Source organism: Bemisia tabaci, chromosome 2 (genome assembly GCF_918797505.1).
Source record: "Bemisia tabaci chromosome 2, PGI_BMITA_v3".
NCBI lineage: Eukaryota > Metazoa > Arthropoda > Insecta > Hemiptera > Aleyrodidae > Bemisia > Bemisia tabaci.
The window spans coordinates 61,749,841-61,769,383 of NC_092794.1; the positions used below are offsets into that span (position 1 = coordinate 61,749,841).

General features: G+C 39.7%; 1 protein-coding gene across 5 annotated transcripts in view; it reads right to left on the reverse strand.

Moving 5' to 3' along the window:
- Window positions 1-19,543, reverse strand: part of raw (NDT-like domain-containg protein raw) — a 68,209-nt gene that overhangs the window by 10,220 nt on the left and 38,446 nt on the right. For 2 of the 5 annotated variants that reach the window (XM_072296000.1, XM_072296001.1), the window contains exons 3-7: window positions 13,811-13,923; window positions 11,492-11,606; window positions 1,421-1,632; window positions 1,016-1,128; window positions 198-409 (exon numbers count right to left, since the gene is read on the reverse strand). In XM_072296000.1, the coding sequence (XP_072152101.1) occupies window positions 198-409; window positions 1,016-1,128; window positions 1,421-1,632; window positions 11,492-11,598 (644 nt within the window). In that variant the 5' untranslated portion in view covers window positions 11,599-11,606; window positions 13,811-13,923. Of the gene's footprint in view, window positions 1-197; window positions 410-1,015; window positions 1,129-1,420; window positions 1,633-11,491; window positions 11,607-13,810; window positions 13,924-15,735; window positions 16,496-19,543 lie in introns of those variants that run through there. The other 3 variants (XM_072295997.1, XM_072295998.1, XM_019055114.2) reach the window with 3 other exon arrangements.

Genomic DNA, 19,543 nt, shown 5'->3' on the forward strand with positions numbered 1-19,543 from the left:
GCACAACAATTATGAAAGTGAAAGTCCACTGCCAGAATTTTACTTTTTCTCTACAAAGAGATCAAAAACACACTAGCTCCTTGAAAATGGATCAAACTACTGACAAGGTCTCATGAACAAGTTTCTCAAACCATTTACATTTTAGGATATTAGGTGTTCCGAATAAGGGACACCATGACTTGAAGGGTTGAACTAACATTTGTGAGATCGCCTCGCCGTTGATGATGTTGCCAGGCTCTGCGATGGACATAACGAGGACCAATTTACGACTATTTCCCGCAAAGAAAGCCGTCTCGATGATGCCTACCACATTTCGTGTCCTGTCATCCAAGACGTACAACAGTATGGAGGCTGCCTCCTTAGCCTGGTGTTCCAACTCGATCAGCTCTTGCCGCCACTGGGACACTTGCTAAAACACAAAAAATAAGTTTAGATTACCTACAATATTTTATTTTGATGTAAAAAAGTCACAAGACATTGAATTAATTCTGAAGGACCAAACAAGCGATCAAACTGTTTGCACATTCGACCTGATCTTTTAAACTTTTTATAAAGTTAATTATGACCCAATTTAAATGGATCATATTTAGCAAAAAGGAACTAGCGCAAATGCAGTGTTGTAAGAATGTTGCTTCTCCATAATTTTTTAAAAAATTTCCCAGAATAGCAAATTGTTTTGGCTTCCCACCAAAAATTGTGAATTCTCCAGGAAAATAACTGTGAAAATTGTAATACTGTGCATATATTAAGTATTTAAAAAATTGAAGGAGAAGTTACACGATTTTGAAAACACTGTAATCGTACTGGTTCCTTTTCGCTAAATGAGATCCAAATGGTCCTCTCAGAGGTGAGTGTTTCATTATCAAAACTTTGAGAACAAAACTTCATAACAATGGTAGAAAACTGGAAAAAAAATTATTCAAACCATTCATTTTCTACTGGAGATTTGGAATCTCAGGAGTGAAAACAAGCAATATGTAATTTTCGCATTCAATTTACATTTAAAAAGACTTACAGGATTATAAAATGTGATCCCCAATTTGTTAAGGAGAGGAATGGCGATGTCTTGCCTCCAAGTGGTGGGGTTGCACGATCCACCCAAAAACACATCATTTTTGGGTATTCCTTCTGTAAATAGATAAAAAAGAAATCATGGAACAAACATTACATAATAAGATATTCAGCAAAACGGTAACTTGAGCTGAATATCCATTTTTCTTTTAACAATCTTAACTATTTGGTTAATTTTAAACTGGTTTGTTGGATGGTTTTCTTTTTTTCACTGGAATATTTTCTGCTAGTGCTTGGGATACTTAGCTCTTGTCGTTATCATGGTGACTATAGAATGATGGGGTTTTTTGCAAGTTGAAAATAGTTGAAATAAATCAAGAGAAAAACGTATTTTAGAAGTTATCTGTACCTTCTGTGCTACTGGCAGTTTCAACTGGCGAGTGGTCAATGGATCTAACTCTCTCTTTCACAAGGGTTTCAGCAGCGGTGAAATAAAGAAAAGATCCAACTGAAAATAAAATGTGAAATGTTATAAACATACTTGACATTTTCCTTGCTTTCCTTTTTTTATGTGGACCATCTCTCTCTAGTAAGCGAGACAGCTGTGCGGGAAAGGGAACTCTGAAAAAAGAAACAATTATAAATTCAGCAAAGAGCAAAACAAAAATATGATACTTGATTATTCACGAGATACACGAGAAATTCAATCTGGAACAACACAATAACGAAGAGAAAAATAGCGAAGAGAGAAAGCATTTAAATGAATCTAATGAAGACACATTAGAAATTCAGGTCAAAATTCGATGAAATCTTAAAAGTTGAGTGTAAAAAGAGAGGCTGCATTATGATTCATTGGTATTTTCAGCTTCTACTGGGGCAAGAGGCAAATTGGTCGACTTTTTTAGTTCTCTGATTCTGTCAGAGAACTTTGCCAGGAGTTTTTTTTCTATGGTTTATTTTTTTAAGAGAAAACCAAGCAACATAAACCCTTTAAACTTTGCGTGAATTTTTTCTATGAAAATAAGGGTCATGCTCACGAAAGTTTGAGGCAGAATTGTCTAGTTTTCTCAGAAAAAAATTAACATGAGAGAAAATTATGTTACGTCCGACAGAGCTTTAGTTTAGCTCCTTCCTCCGAGGTTATAAAACTACATAAATGCATGAGAAAATATTGTAATCCTTCGTAGTAGCTGGAAAAAATCGGGTGTGCGTGTGCGCGCGTAAAAGTGGCGGCGGGGGGGGGGGGGGCTCTTGGGATGCTTATGAGTTGTGGGATTGTTGAGAGTGAAAATTGGAATGGGTGCGCTGTTGTGGCGGGATGGGAGAGCGAGGGCGAGGGGGGGCCTTTGTATTTTTAGAGTGTGATTTCATAGCTCCTTTCCTCCCGAATGATCTCTATTTCTGAAGCTGTGCCTCGTGGATTCGTGAGATCATCCAGTTGCCTCCCCCTTACCCCTACACCAGCTCACCAGTCACCGGGCAGCTAACCGATGACTAAATTTATCGGAATTTGATTGTAAGAGATTTGAAACAGCATTCCTGGGAGTTCCTTGGACTCGGAGGGTGACTTTTTCTCCTCTAAGGGGAGTTTTTCTCATCTTGTTTTTTTTTTCAATTATAAAATTTCGTTAATTTTTCTCATTCCTGGGAGTTCCTTGGACTCAGAAGGAGGCTTTTTCTCCTCTGAGGGGAGTTTTTCTCATCTTGTTTTTTTTTTTTTTCAATTATAAAATTTCATCTATTTTTTCTACTTTCTGGGAGTTCTTTGGACTCAGGATTTACCTACTTGCCGCCCATGGGCCGCCTGTATTTTGCCGCCCCTTCACATTCGTTTTGAAACATCGATACAAGCCATCAAGTAAACGTGCCGGAGGAATGGGGGTGCATAAGACGTGTTTACTCGTGTTGGGCACATTTTTGGTGAAATCCCTGTACACTAGCAAATGTTCACGGAACTTTACGCGAAAATTAAGTTCCGTAAACCTATCTCTGTGTGGACGAGACCTTTCATTTATACGAAAAGAACGAAAAAATTATGAAAGAATTAACATGAATGTGGTTTTATGATTTTAATTTCCACCACCGCGCCAACCGCACTGTTTGGCGCAATGCTTGAAGTATCCCTACAGTCTTGTAGGCGCTATGCGTTTCTGCTGACCGCACTGTTTTTGACGCAATGCGTGAAGTATTCATGCAGTCTTGTAGGCACTATACGTTTCACGCCAACCGCTGCTGTCCGCACTACGTTTGACGCAGTGCGTGAAGTATTCATGGAGTATTGTAGGCGCTAATATGTGTTTCATGCAGGCCCGCCACAAGGAGGGGGATACTGGGTCCTTGGTACCGGGGCCCGGGCCCTGGAGGGGCCCGTGACGCAGGTGACAAACCACTACGAATTCATGTGTAACCCTCGTCTCGTAGGGAAAAGTGAGCAAATTACCCTAAAAATTCCGCAAAAGGTGAATAAAGTTTCAAAAACACGCTAGGGCACTATAACATTTTTCTTACTTTTTTAGAGATTTTCAAGATTTTGAGTATATGTAGAATGATATTTTTAGTAACTGTGTTTCATTTTCTTCCGTTGTCGGATGCTAAGACGCTCCTTTCTAGGCATCCTCGACTTCAATGGCTTAACTCCCTTGCCATAGACGTACGAAAGGGGAGTCCAGGGGGGCCCGGCTCCCCATAGAATTGAAAATTATCATCTGCCCCCTCAAAAAAAAATTTATAGATGTTTTGAATGCAACAATTCGAAAGTTTTTGGTGCTGAAAGTAAACAAAAAGTCGTAATTATTCTGCAGAAATTGATGGAAAATCTGCATCATACGAGGGCTGTCCCAAAAGAAACCGGACTTTTGTCATAGAAGGCAAACCGAGCGTCGCAATGAAGTTTTCTTGAGTTTGTTTGAAAGCTGATAAGCTACTGGACATGCTTGTTTTTACAGAATGCAAAAATTCTTCTTAGTAAGGAAACTACACGCTTCGGAATAAAGGAAAGTCAAACTCGAGTTGCGATTTTTGTCTTTATTCCAAGAAAAATTTAGATAAAACTTAAAAAAAATCCAGGTTTTAAGTTAAAAACTTCGTTGCTCTCTTATTCAAATGCTTAGAAATAAGGAAATTAACATTTTAAGCAGCACACCGAGTCATCACCTATCCCCTTCAAAATACTCGCCAGCTTTGTCGATGCATTTTCGCCACCGTTTCTTCAATTGGGAGAAACACTGTTTGAAATCCTCAGGTTTGAATGATCGCAATTCCTTCAAGGTGTTCTCTTGAATTTTCGGAATGGTTTGAAAACGTCGACCTTTCAAGGTAGATTTAAGTCGTGGAAATAAGAAAAAATAACATGGAGCTAGGTCAGGTGAATAAGGGGGGTGAGGGAGGACACTCATGGCATTCTTTGCCCAAAATTCGCCAATTTGGAGGGATGCATGGGCAGGTGCATTATCGTGATGCAGAAACAAGGAATTCTCTCTCCAAATCTCGGCCCTTTTTCTGAGGACATTTTCACGTAATCGTCTCAGAACACTATTGTAATATTCGCGATTAACAGTTTCACCTTGAAGGAATTGCGAGCATTCAAACCTGAGGATTTCAAACAGTGTTTCTCCCAATTGAAGAAACGGTGGCGAAAATGCATCGACAAAGCTGGCGAGTATTTTGAAGGGGATAGGTGATGGCTTGGTGGGCTACTTAAAATGTTAATTTCCTTATTTCTAAGCATTTGAATAAGAGAGCAACGAAGTTTTTAACTTAAAACCTGGATTTTTTTTAAGTTTTATCTAAATTTTTCTTGAAATAAAGACAAAAATCGCAACTCGAGTTTGACTTTCCTTTATTCCGAAGCGTGTAGTTTCCTTACCAAGACGAATTTTTGCATTCTGTAAAAACAAGCATGTCCAGTAGCTTATCAGCTTTCAAACAAGCTCAAGAAAACTTCATTGCGACGCTCGGTTCGCCTTCTATGACAAAAGTCCGGTTTCTTTTGGGACAGCCCTCGTAAGAGCTTCATAATGCGTCCAAATAGATTTAAAATTTCAAAATTTCCCGGGGAGGCCCCCCGGACCCCCCCCCCCCCTGTTCTAGGGGCCCGGGCCAGAAAATTGGTACCAGGGCCCGAGATGGGATGTGGCGGGCCTGGTTTCATGCTGACTGGCGCGCAGGGCTTCTCCTTTCCATCTCAAATCCTCGTCATCATTGCTCTCTGCGCCGCGCCGCTCCAGGCCAAATTGCATGTTTGGTTTCTCTCTCAACTAGACTAATGAAAGGCGCTGTTTCTTGTATCACCGAAAAACGAACAACTTAGAAATTACTATACTTTCACTCTCAGAAAATGAGAGATTTTTTCGCCTTTTCTCGTTTGTAATTTTTTTTTCTGAATCAGATTTTTTTCTTGATACCTACATTTGAAAAAATTACAGTATTTGCCGCCCCCTGAATTTGCCGCCATGGGCCGTGGCCAATGTGGCCATCCCCTTAATCCGGCCCTGGATCAAATTACGGACAGAATCTTCTGAAAATTGGAGAAGAAATTCACGAGTTTTCCTGGAAATGCGTGATTTTCTAAGGAAATTTGGCAACGCCTGATGGTTCATACGGCGTTCTTACTTAGCACAGCAGAGTAGTGCTGGGTCTCGAATATACGTAATTTTCTCTGGATTCGACAATGCGCCAGCTGAGATTGAAGCTGTCGAACTCAACAGCTAAGGCCAAGTGGATGGAGACATGCGTGATATATCTAGGCTAAATTAATATGGTAGCAGTGACGGTTTAGTTCGCTTTGGTTCAGGTGCCGCCTCTAAGTGATCCGATAAACAGTGCTCGACTGCTTACAATCTATGGAGATCGTACAAATTACGACACCACTCAGCCGAGAAACGAGGCGTTGGAGACAACATGATGTTCAGCGCTGAATTATCTTATTGACTCAAGTGTGAAAGCTCTATTTTTGATCCTCTGAACTTGCTTACTATCGGTTCTACAAGAACTGGAACTTGCAGAAGCTCCTATTGCCCTTCTTCATTCACTTGCTTTGAGACTTTCATCGGATTTTGTGGCACGGCTCGTTTGGTGGTTAGAAATTAAGTCTGTCCGGCTGCATGACATTTGCGCACATTTTCGTGCCGATAACGCTTGCGCACAATTGAACCGATAACGCTACTGCGCACAATGCACGATTTGCTAACGTCGTAGCATACGAAAATTTATAGACTGAATAGAGAACAAGCTGAAGGACTAAATAAATAAATTCGTAAATTAGCATTTAAGTAAGGAATAAGCAGCGACTCAGGGTGTCTAGTATTTTATAATTTTGAAAAATCCTGATATTATCCTGATTTTTCCTGAAATTTTATAAAAAATTCCTGATATTTTCCTGATTTTTCGACGACTCCTGGCACGGTAGGCAAAAAGCAGTAAGACTTCTCCGCTGAGGAAATTCGCGTTAGAAAAATTCCTGATAAAACGTCAGATTTTTCCGATTTTCCTGATTTTTTCCTGCTCGGCCAAAATCCCTGATATTTTCCGGGTTTTCCGGTTTTACCTGATGCTAGCCACCCTGACTGTAAAGAAGAAAATGTTTTGAATGAACTGAAAGATTAAAAAGGGGAAAAGAATAAGAAAAAAATAATTAAATTTTGTCACACACTTGGTCTTTCAATTTGTTCTCTATTCGGTCTAAAATTCCGTATGGTATGGTACAATGTTGCCAACTAGTGTCTTGTCCGCAAACATGTCTTTCAATAAAAGTGCACAAACGTCAGACGTTATCTGTGCAGTGAATGTGCACGAACGATTTACATGTACCGAGCGGTGCACGGGCAGAGATACTCCTCCACTTTCTACACCGTAGCTCTTTTGACGAAAGAGCGTATCTCTACTTGCACATGACCCTGGAATTTATGGAGTTATATGGACCCTAGGCCTCACCTGGAAATCGACATACGCCCTTACACCAGAGGAGCTACGATATGTCAAGTAGTGAGTTAGCATCAAAAAGACCATAGGTTGGTAATTGAACTGTCATCTTTCCTGTTGATGTCTTAGGCTAGCTATGCAACTACAAGTATCAACCCGCTTAAACCATTGGTTGTATAACACCTTGTAAACAGTTTTTGAGTAAGTTTCCACGGAAAATGCACCACTTCTGTACAGTGGTTGCATTCTTTTCCGTTTTCTCGAGCAGAAGGAGGGGGAAAGAGCTTCAATAGATGCGTGCAAGAAGGACAGAGAAGGACTCGGTACACTGAAACTTTCATAAGAGCAGAATAACGCGTAGGTAATTTCTTTCAGGAAGTGAAATGCATACATGTTTGTCGCTTTAAATACGGTGCTCTCTGGCACCTAACCGCCGCAATCCTATTCCATTCCATTCTATTCCTTTCCTTTCCATTCCTTTTTCATTTGTAAGAAATCTTTTTTATTATTTTTATTTTCATATTTGCTGCTTCTCCAAGCACACGTTTAAAACTCTTTTCAATCAGGTTTCTGGTTTCATTTCGACTCTTTCACTCCAATGCCACGAAACTCGACGTGACAGCTATCGACGCTATCGTCCTATTGATATCCACTCGATGTATCGAAGGTCCATGACGTCACGAAAGGCATTTCTATTGAAGCTCATGCACGCGCTATACGAGAGCGATGACAGCGTGGGGTTTCAACGGTAGAAAATCAATGCCGAAACGGGAATCATTGACTATCGATAATTTCCCACTTGAAATTATGGTAAAGAATCGATTATTAAGGTATACCCTGATAATCGATACTTTCCCATAGGTTTAAATAGCAGATAAATCGATTCATCGAAGAGCAAGAGACGCGACTGCGCGGAATAGCGCGGGCGGGCGACGAAACGATTAAGCAAATGCTTAGAATGGACTGTTAGTGTTAGTAAACAAATCATGTTTTGCTTGGGTAGAGGAGTGCCATGCCGCAGCGGCCGTGTCTAAATTCGAATCTTGCCTCCTCCCCACCGCTATCCCCCACCTCAGACGAACGCAGTGTTTTGATCGGAGATCGAAAGAAATTAATGCATGCTTTCTACGCCTCACATAGTATATGCCGTACAGACTTATTGCTTTGAAATTGAATCGACGTATGCGCAAACGCCCGATGTCCAAGACAGCAGGGCCGGATTCATCTACTTGCCACCCCCTACTCATTCGTTTTGAAACATCAATAAAAACCATCACGTGAACGTGCAGCGGGCAGGGGTGCATAAGTCGCGCTTACCCGTGTTGGACACATATTTTGCGAAGCCCTGTCAACATTACCAGCAAAAGTTCACGGAACTTTGCGCGAAAGTTAAGTTCCGTGAACCTATCTCTGTGTGAACAAGGCCTTCCATTTACAAGAAATGAACGAAAAAATTATGAAAGAACAAGCTGACCGCACTGTGTCTGACGCAATGCGTGAAGCATTCCTACACTCCTACAGTCAAATAGGTGCTGTGTGTTTCACACCGACCGCTTCTGAACGCACTGAGTTTAACGCAATGCGTGAAGTATTCATGCAGTCTTGTAGGCGCTATGCGCTTTACGCCGACCCGACCGCTGCTGATCGCACTGTATTTGACGCAATGCGTGAAGTATTCATGCAGTCTTGTAGGCGCTATGCGCTTTACGCCGACCCGACCGCTGCTGATCGCACTGTGTTTGACGCAATGCGTGAAGTATTCATGAAGTATTGTAGGCGCTATGCGCTTCGCGCCGATCCGACCGCTGCTGACCGCACTGTGTTTGACGCAATGCGTGAAGTATTCATGAAGTCTTGTAGGCGCTATGCGTTTCATGCCGACCGCCGCGCCGCTCCGTTCCAGGTTGAATTTGCGTGCTTGGTTTCTCTCTTAACTCGGCTCATTAAAGGTGTTGTGTCTTGTATCACCGAAAGACGACAAAATTAGAAATTAGTATACTTTTACCCTCAGGAGATGAGAGATTCTGTCGCCTTTTCTCGTTAGTAATTTATTTTCTGTATCCGATTTTTTTCTCTCTTTTTATGATACCTACATTGAAAAAATTGCAAAATTTGCCGCCCCCCAAATTTTCCGCTATGGGCCGCGGCCGGGCGCCCGGGCGGCCCATGTGGCCATCCTTTTAATCCGGCCATGCAAGACAGTGTTTCAGAATTTGAGTGGACAATTTCGTTGCAACTTATCGACACAACATGGTTTAAGACGTTAGGGATGTAGAACAATTTTATAAATAAATAATCTTGTTAATGTAATCAAACGCTTACAAAAGGGATCGATCCTATTCATCAGTGTCGTGGGACAAAAAAAAACCCAACGCAATTATGAAACCCTGTGTTGGACAGAGGACGTTTTCGCATACGTCGATTCAATTATTGCTGTGCTTGAAAACGGTGTTTTTTTCGCTCAGGAAGTAAACAGTCCTGAGTTTAATGGAGGGCTTTGCGGTGTTCTCATGAAACCTGAAATTTGATAAAGTTGAGCAAAAAATACCTGAAAGTGGGAAAAATTAGCCAACTGATGTAACACGGCTTAGAGAATAGAGGGGTTGCACTTAAAACAAAGCCAAGGGCTATGTAGACATATCGTCCGTTCCGGGCTCAGAGGCCGAAAGTTCCGGGTGCTTGAGTCGTGGCTTCGATTGCTCCGGGTGCTATGCCCGGAACGCGGATGATACGTCTGTATAGCCCGTAAGTACGGCTTCTACGGCCGTAGTTTTTTTTTTCAGTGTAGTTACGGATCATTTAGCGCAAAGGATATACCCGAACACTTCAAGAATTTGCCTTTGGCATCAACAAACCACCGGCATAGTATGACATTGAGAGTCACGAAGTAAGTTTCCGAATCGAAATTTTGGGTCGAATACGATATAGACGAATCAAAACTTCCCAAATGGGGCGGCGGTAAGGAATTTTGGTAGGGTTTCATCCGTGCGTAAAATTTCGCGAAGGAAACCAAAAAGTTCGTCAGAAGCTCAAGAGACAACCTGGCAAACACATTGTGCGATTATTATTTCACCTGTTTACACTTAGAGCTAAAACTACAGAATCTATTTAGCCCCATATAAGGTAATATTTATGTGTACAGTCTGATCAGATTATGAACACAGCACGTCACGGAACAAATATTCCAGGGCGAGGAAAAATATTAGACAATCACGGTCACTTGTGAATGAATGAGACAGATTATGTTTTGCGTAATCAACTTGAAGAGGCTTGAATCAGAACGCTTGTTTTCGGTTGTAAGACAAAAGGAGGAGGAGGAAAATAATTTTAAACGGCGTCTCAGCTACTTGGTGAGTGAGTAAAAATTCTTTTGAGCATTTACTTAAGGAGACTTGGAACGGACACATCCGTCAAAATTGGAATTCTTTCCTGTTCTTGATATTGACACCACGTGTTATTTTGCGATTGAAGATAAAATTCTTTGTTGCGTTCCACAGGATGTGAGATACTCAGAGGAATTTACTATTTACACAGAAATAAATAATCAAAATACTTAGTTTCCCATCTGCGATTCGATAAAACCGGGTCGGATTTTTCAGCGCGCAAGAACATAGCATTATTGATTGAAGTGACTTAAAGACACCAAATTCCTATCCACAAGATGACGTGTTTCTCATTCAGCAACGCATGGTGAAACTGGTCGATAGAGAAAGGTTGGACTTTATGTAGAGATTTTTAAGGCTTATATCTTCATTGATACAAAACATAAAAGTTCAAAAAAAGGTTCTATTGGTTTTTTAGTAAAATTTACTGGAAAAACAACCCCTAAAATTAAAATGTGACGAGAAACCAAAAAATCAAAATTTGATATTTTAGTTAAAAAGTTCATATCACAATCAGATCCCTCCCGATGGCTCGATCCACTGTGCGGCAAGAAGAAAGAACTATTAGCTACAATCCATAAAACGAAATATTTCATAAAATCCAATTCGAATAGGAGTGTGTGCTAACTTTTGGGACCAGGATGACACCATCTTCTAGATTATGATAGCAGACATTACTGAACGAAAAAAAAAGGATTGGATGATTTCGACACAGTTGACCTAAATTGACGTTGTATGCTAACATATGATACGGTGCACAGTGGAAAGAGTCTTTGGAAGAAGTCGGACAAGAAATTTTTGACAAAAACGGTAAAATTTTACGTTCATCTCGTCACAATTTTAATTTTAAGGGGCGTTCATAATAGGAAATTTTACGAGAAAACCAATGAAACTTCTTTTAAAGCATCAACATTTTATATTGATGAAGATATACGCTTTTCAAGTTTTTAAATCACGCCCGACCTCTCCCATTGACTCGATCCACTGTGCGGCAGCGCATCATTGGTGCAGCACCGATTAGTTAGAAGACCACTCCAATAAGTTGGAGTACAAGTTCAATAATTTTGCCGTGTCGTACCGAAAAGGTGGTGCACAACACCAGTTTGGGTTAGCCGTGTTAAAATTATCCAAGCCTATTTTTATAAAGATTTTAAAGTTTAAGACAAAAAGAGACTTACCCTTTCTCATAGCATTTTTTAAACTCAGAAGTGAAGGTACATAATTCGCTGAAAGTCAAGTAAAGGCCAGTGCTCCGTTTTCTACATTTTTGAACAGACTGAAGCATCTCATCCACTAGAAAAAAAAGGACACGAAGGAATCAGTTAGACCCGAGATTCTGATAAAAAAAAGTTCACATGCAAAATCCTAACAAGAATACTGCCATTTCTATGAAGGGAAAGTATTTTCAAGAAAAGACAAGTCTAAGGACAGGAATCAAATAGGAGGCCTTTAATCTTCCGGTAATCTTGAAACGGTTGCAGCGTGGCGCGCAATACAACGTTTTCACAACGGCGCCTTGAAGCAACTATTCGTGTTCAATGGATGTGCGTGTTTCATGTATCATGATATGAAGGCGCTATGGCTATCCTCGAGCCATTAGCTACCCATGCTGCCGAAGATACTTTCCACACAACATATGTGTCATTAGTTAATACATGCAGATAGGTGCTTTTATGGATAAGTCACAAATGTTAGTTTCTTATCGCGTGATAAAGTCCCTTTAAAGTCATCTTAAGAATAGACCAGGAGACAAGGTACGGATTTAAACATTCTGGTACATGTTTCTTCACCGACATTTCACACAGAACACGATCCGCGCGACAAAAATTACTGAAACTATAACTCCTAACTATGCTATTTGTCGTCTTTTAATGCGTTAATTCATACATCCTGCTTAGGAAAAGACAGAAATCTATGAGAGTCAAGTCGCGCACTAAAACAGTCTCGGCGGTATGAAAAGATGACATTCTCGACTTCGGTGATTCGACTTCGATGTTGCACGTTATTAGCACTTTGAACGATAAAAGGTGGGGAGGGAAAATTACTCTATTGTACTATACTCTATACTATATATTCAGCACGTATAAGCTTTTGTAGTGCGCGATTTGTTTCAAGTAGGCGACTTTTTTTCTAGTAAACGGGGAATTAAAAATTCCCGTGGCCTACGCAAGCTAGAAACGTTCATTAATATCTTACTTAGGAGTTGATTTCAGTAATTTACATTAAGCGAATCGTGTTCCGAGTGAAATTTTGCTTATGAAACATGTATCAGAATGCTTCAATCCGCACCTTATATACAGGTTAATTATTGCACTATGGTCCTTGTACTATGGGAAATAACGATTGCAATTATTCATTCACAAAAGACAGAAAATGAGCAGGAGGTCTTTGATCTTCCAGTAATACTTGAATCGGTAACACTTCGATCGTAAATGAATGGTACAAAGCATCAGAGGCGCAGGCGCGGCGCACAGTGGATTGAGTCAATTGGAGAGGTCGGCCAAAATTTGGAAACTTTAAAAGCTCATAACTCCGTTCGTACAAAACTATGAGGATGTATAAGTGGTTCCAATAGTTTCCTCGTGAAATTTTCTGCTAGACACACCCCTTAAATTTTAAAATTTGACGAATTAACATCAAAATTTGCAATTTAAAGTAAAAATGTCATGTCCGACCTCTCTGATTGACTCGATCTACTGTGCGACGTCCGACGCGACGAATTCACAACGGCGCCTTGATGCAACTATTCGTGTTCGATGGATATGCGTGTTGCATGTAACATGAAATGAAGGCGCTCCGGCTATCCTGGAGCCATTCGCATCCTACTCTGCCACGAAACTTTCGCACAGTTAAAAGCTAAACGGCAAATATTTTCGTTTGGTGCAAAACTGCATCTCAAGATGAGAGGTTTCACTCTGAAGCTTTTGTTTTTTGAGAAATTTTGCTTTTTTTTTCTGTTAACGTCAGACTTAAATTTATTCTACTTTTAAACCAAAACTACTTGCTACCTCCGGTGCCTTGCTCGCAACTCAGTTTAAATCGCCATGCGATCCTTTGAAATTATTGAAATAGATTATTTCAAGGAATTTCCATGGATTCTTCAAATAATTTTGTAAAAAGCATTGTTACAAAGCCTGAAACTTTGGCCTCTATTACACTATTAAGATTTTCAAACAAATTCAAGACAGTCTGTCGATGAGGATCTAGGTCTTGATCAAAATAAATTATCTACAAATAACTGTGGATTAACAAATCAGAAGAATGCAAAGCATTAGACCGCTTTAAAATATCTCTGAGCAGAATAGATGCCAAAGTTATCACTCCGGTGTTGAAGAACGTATTTTAAAATAAGTATTTTTGTAGTTTTACAAGTGATCTGACAAAATAATAATGAAAAAGAGGGTAAAATGCAATTTAACGTTTTAATGTAGTTAAATTCATTGATCTCTCTTCATCTCTATTTAACTTCAATAGAGCAAAATGACCAAAAAACGTACCTTGATCGGCCGAAGGATAGGATTGCAGTTCATGAAGAATGACCGCTAATTTTTCATACGGGACTTCGCTGAAAGCGGAGCCAAAATTTTGGCTCCATGATTCTAGCGCCTCTCTGGAACAAACAAAATTTCGCAATTATCAGACTGATTTTTGATAATATACTGTTTTTCAAACGGACACATCATATATGCTGAAAAAATGAAAAAAAAAAAAAAAAAAAAAAAAAAAAAAAAACACAATCAACCTTCATAGTGCGGCTGAAACAAAATTGGTGAAATCAATGGAAAAATTCAAAATGCATGGAAGTACAAGAAAGGCAAAATTGAAAATGATCATAAATGAACAGTACGCAAAAGACAAGTACACTTCATGTTCTTTGCAGTGAGATTGTACTACAGTGGATATCGGATATAACGACATCGGTTATAACGACATATCGGGCATAACGACGTAAACTGGTCGGTCCCGGCTGAAATCCCATTCATTCAATGTCTTTATGTATCGGTTATAACGACATCGCATATAACGACATATCGGTCATAGCGACGGAGTTTTCGCGTCCCAACAGATGTGATGATCGGTTATAACGACCTGAGCGACAGCAACAGAGGCCGAAGAGGAGAGGATCTCGTTTCCAGGCGCCCTAGAAGCCATCACAACTGTTCAAAAATTCCTAATTTTGAACTCAGAATGGAACGATTCCACTTTATCACACTTTACGCTCGGCCCATAGAGCGTTACAAAAAGGGTACGCGAACACGATTGTGAAGCAAAAAGAAATCACGGACTATTATTCAAATTAGAAGTTTTATACTTCTTCGGTATTCCGCATATGTATTGCAAACATAATGTAGTGTGTAGTGCATGTATTCTCAATATTATAAAATACCTTGTTTTTACAAATTCAAACAAAGTGTTTTAATTAAAATTAGTCCTAGAATAAAAAAATAAATGAATTAAATAAATATTCAATTCAAATAAAATTAGATAAAACTAATAAACAAAGGTGTTACTGAAGAGATAATGAATCAGCAGCAAAATTCACCGGGCCCTGGAATCCCACCTACAGCACAGCCTTGTTCTCAGTTCTTTAACATAGGGTACGTGCGTAAAAATTCCACTATCGGTTATAACGACTATCGGCTATAACGACCGAATATGGCTGGTCCCTTCAAGGTCGTTATATCCGATATCCACTGTAATTAGTTTTAGATGTGGATGTTGTTGATTGATAATGTGCTTATAAAACCGATAAAAAGTAGATTTTTCGAAAAATACGATTGCGTTATTATTTTTACATCAAACATTATTAAATACATCATCCTTAGCTGGGATAATGGAGTGGCATGAGGCAGTTGTAATGTTCCAATTTTTCATTTGAAATTTCGATGAAATTTTTTCGAAACATCATTCATTTAAAATTGTCGACGAAAAACGCATCCAGTTCCAACATGCAAGGAGAAAATCTGTCGCAAACATAATATAGATTGAATAAAATTACTTATGAAAACCTTGTGTGCAGGCAGCAGAAAAAAATTAGGAAACAGTGAATTTTTATAAATATCCTAAATGATGAAAGAGCGAACTTGAACTTGAGTCATCTTGAGAAGGTGGATGAAAATTTCCTCTAAAAATTAAGGTATAATTGAGTAAAATCGAGAGAAAAGTACACAATTGTTTCCTTTTCACTTTAAAAATTTACTAACACTCATTGAAACTATGGTGGCTGGAATTCTACTAGATCTCTTTCTATCACCTTTCAGCAGAAGCGTTCAGCTCCTCATCGCAATAAAGTTCCCCGCACTAAAAAATTACTATATTGTAGATTAAACTGCGATGACAATGGATCATACGATTTGGGAAACTTTCAGAGACAACTGAAGTTTAACTTTTATGGAGTGAAATTTCAAGAAACTCAACTTACTCGACACGCCGACGCTTTGAAAGAATGAACAGCGAGCTCATTTTTAAAAGGCGCGAGTTGACGAGATGACATACGCTGACGTTAACAGCCAGGGTTCTGATGCAGTGATCTCAATCCAATATTGAAATCCAACGATGAGGCATGTATTGTTATATTAATTGATAAAGAAATGCTACCGATACAGCTTAGGGAACTAGAATACCATTGCAACGATCATAATGGGACCAAATTCAATACACCAAAAGTTTTCGCAAATCTGATGCTGAGAACTAACCCCTTTATTTTACTTGTAGCCAATTTCATTTCCTAATTCAAAGTCGTCCTTAGTGGAAGAAAAGAAAATGTTCAAGGTAGGGATACTCCTTCTTATAAAAACGTAGCTCACGAACAAAGTAGGGAGTTTAAGGTAAAATGACACTTGAAAACATTAGAAACTAGAACACAGATTTGCTGACAGTTACTTGATTACACTGACATAAATGAGAAGATCTCTGATAAAAATAAGTATTTCCCAGTACGTGAAACAAGGTGATAACAATCTCGTTAGAATTTGAAGGCGTCGTGAAAAAGGTTGAATATCTTCATCATAATCAAAATCCGCCTGCTGTAGTTAAAAGAGATGCGCGAAAGGCTTTGAATTTCCGGCAAACACGAAGAATTAGAAATTCTGAGATCGCGAGAAAATTTACGCGGATCGGAAATCGGATTGACGAGCGACTGGTTAGCTTAGCGAACGAAGACTGACTGCAATTTAAGCAGAGTCCGTCTAGATGGAGGGGCAAATTTTGCTGCACGACGTCGGGAGCTCGTATCAAATTTTGCCACTTGAGCAGGATTACGTTTACGTACTCCAGTGATTCTTACAGAGCAAACAGAAATCTCAAGAGACAGCCTCAGCCGCGGGTAAACAACCTATCTCCGCTCTTCAGATGAGGACGATGAGATGCTACTCCCTCCTGTTTCAACCTTGACGTCACTGTAGGATTTCTCCTTGGTTCAATCCAAACAAGCGTAATGTGTGGTTTTCCGTGGGAAAATCAACCTCAGTTCCCGTAAAATTCAAAAAGAGTGTTATTGATACCGGCAAAGCTTCGAAAAAATGGTTCACCGAGGATTTTGGAATACTGGACACCAACAACTGGACGTATTTAAGCTAAAAGGGTGAGAAAGATGGGGTATACTACTTGTGCATGCTACATAGGAAATATTGTATAATCGATGGATTGCAGTGACTGCATTACTGCACATAAATGTGTTCAAATGAGAAATGCCGCCTGATGACGCCACAAGGCGGCAGATTTTCTCACTTCTTTCTTTTGAATTTATTTTCTACAATTTCCCAAAACCGAAAAAAGCACGAAAAACACTGCGAGCTTTCAGAGGCAGCAAAAAAACATATTCGTGCAAATTTTCCATGAAATCAATCACCGCATGGCTGAATGTCTAAAACAGCCGACTCGTGTTTAAAATGTGCTCACTGGAAAAAAAACACATTGGATCTAGAGTCCAGACTCTTAAAAACATCGACAAGAAAAAGTACTCTTGATTCAATCAGAATCTACCATAAATCAAGAACCAAGCCTCTTAATTTAAGCGGATTTCGTTTTGATTCAAGCAAAAATCCGATTGAATCAAGAGTATTTTTTCTTGTCAATGTTTTCAAGAGTCTAGACTCTAGATCCAATGTGTTTTTTTTCCAGTGCTGCAAAATTCTGACGAAAAAACCGCAAATATCTCGTAAAAATCAGTAAAATGAAAAGAAAGAAAAAAACGCGGATTCAATAAAGCATGTAAGTATTCTACTAAGTATGGAGTCGCCAAAATAAGTTAATTGTCGTCAGAGCCAAGAGACCCTCCATTAGTTTCTTAATGGCAACGGGTGAAAGCTTTTCCTTTCGCGACTCCAAAATTCACCCGTTGACTTACCCAATTTGTAAGTGGATGTTGAACAACGTGTTAGGTATTTCGTTTGGCAAATATACGAAAGTTTGGTAAACTTTTTTTGGCTCAATATGTCACCCAAAGCGCATCATCCACCGAGTAGGTATGATGACTGTTGGTCCCATACGCAATTTTCCATGAGGAAGTGTTGCATCCCACCAGAAAGTAAAAGTTTCCACTTGTCGCGAAAAGGCTAGTGAAGAGTCTCTTGTGTCTGATCGTCGCGCAAAAGGGTAGCCATGAGCGCGCGCGCGAAGAGTGAGGAAGAGAGTGGGGGGAGAGTGGGGACGAGAATGGATCAAAATAATCACATTACACCAATTTTAACACCCCTGGAAAGGTCGCTTTCTCGATGGATGAATGTCGCAAGTTTTGCGTCTCCCGTCTGGCAGCGGAATTCGGTTCCGAGCCGGTGGCGGAAAATTTGAAATGCAAATGAGTCTGCGACCGGAGCAGAATAAGATGACGTGAGATTTAATATTAGCTGGAATTCGAGGGAAATGAACCGATAACTCATGAATGCGAGCAGTGTGAGGAATTAGAAAATCAAAGCTCCCGACAGAGATTAAGGAAAGTTTTTACTCCTGTATTCGCCTATTCGTGTCATTCCACGACTCCTAAAACGAGGTCCTCAACATTGCCGTGCTAAGGAAGCACGCCGTAAGAGCATTCTGCTGTTGCCAAAGTTCTCCTGACAAAATACGTATTCGAGAGAAAAGTCAAGCACATCTTTCATTAAATTTTTAGCTGTTTTAGAGTGAATTGAGGGCAAAATTGCTTGAAAAATCGGAGGAAAAATGTTTAAAATTTTCCTGCTAAATTTCTTTTTTATTGAAAGAAATATGGCAACGTCTGAGGGCTCATACGGCGTCTTCCCTTGGCACGGCAGAATGAGCGAGTGTGCTGGTTCAGGGTGTCTCGTTTTTTTTTTTTTTTCATTTTGAGAGATCCTGATGAAAGCCTGGTTTTTCCTGATTCTTGACTGCTAAATCCTGACTTCATAATTTTTCCAAATCCTACTATCAAAACTACACTTAGGGATGAGCCCGGGAAAGCATTGACTTAAATGGACGACAGGGTCCATCGCAAAGTGTGGTTACATCTTTAAGTCAGGAGGCCAACGAAACCGTTGTTTCCCGAACGAAGAAACGTGCCTCCATTCCATGATTGCAAAATTAACTAAAACTATTCGATTTTTTACAAAAGTGTACGTATGCAGCTTTCGTTCAAAAATTTTTTGATTTTTGCATGAGATCCGAGGTAAATTAGTGACATATTCAGTTCGAAATATCCAGGAAATGTCCTGGTAAAAATGAAATTTGAAAACATGGAAATATGGTTACGTTTTTTTCGAGAGAAAAACGACGAAATAGGACGGGAGGGGAGGCATTAGAATGAGAGAGCTCTTGCAGTCGCGGAGAGCAATAATTTTGTTAGAAAACATTGTCCTTAAAGGGAGTGGAGAGAACCACGAGCTAAGCGAGAACAGAGTCAATGCCTCACAAATATGACTCAAATCTGTGATTCAGCTCCTGGATTCGAACCCATGCCCTTTACATACAGAGACTAAGACTCTAGCGTATGTGTAGGTGAAGTAATGCCGCGGCAAAAGTCGGGGAATTACGATCTCATCGTTTAATCTTGTGTAAAATGTTATGAGAAACACGATGGTGTCACGGGTGGTCTATAAAATTAATTCCTCCGCTCAAGAAAAGCTCTTAAAATTGAGACCATAATGAGCGCCGCGCTCTTAGTGTGTAGAAAATATGGACCGCATTTTGCAATTAGGAACTATAAATTTTGGCTCACACTGAGAAAAAACTATGGTTTATAAACCTATTAGAGGTAAATATGGAACACCTATAAT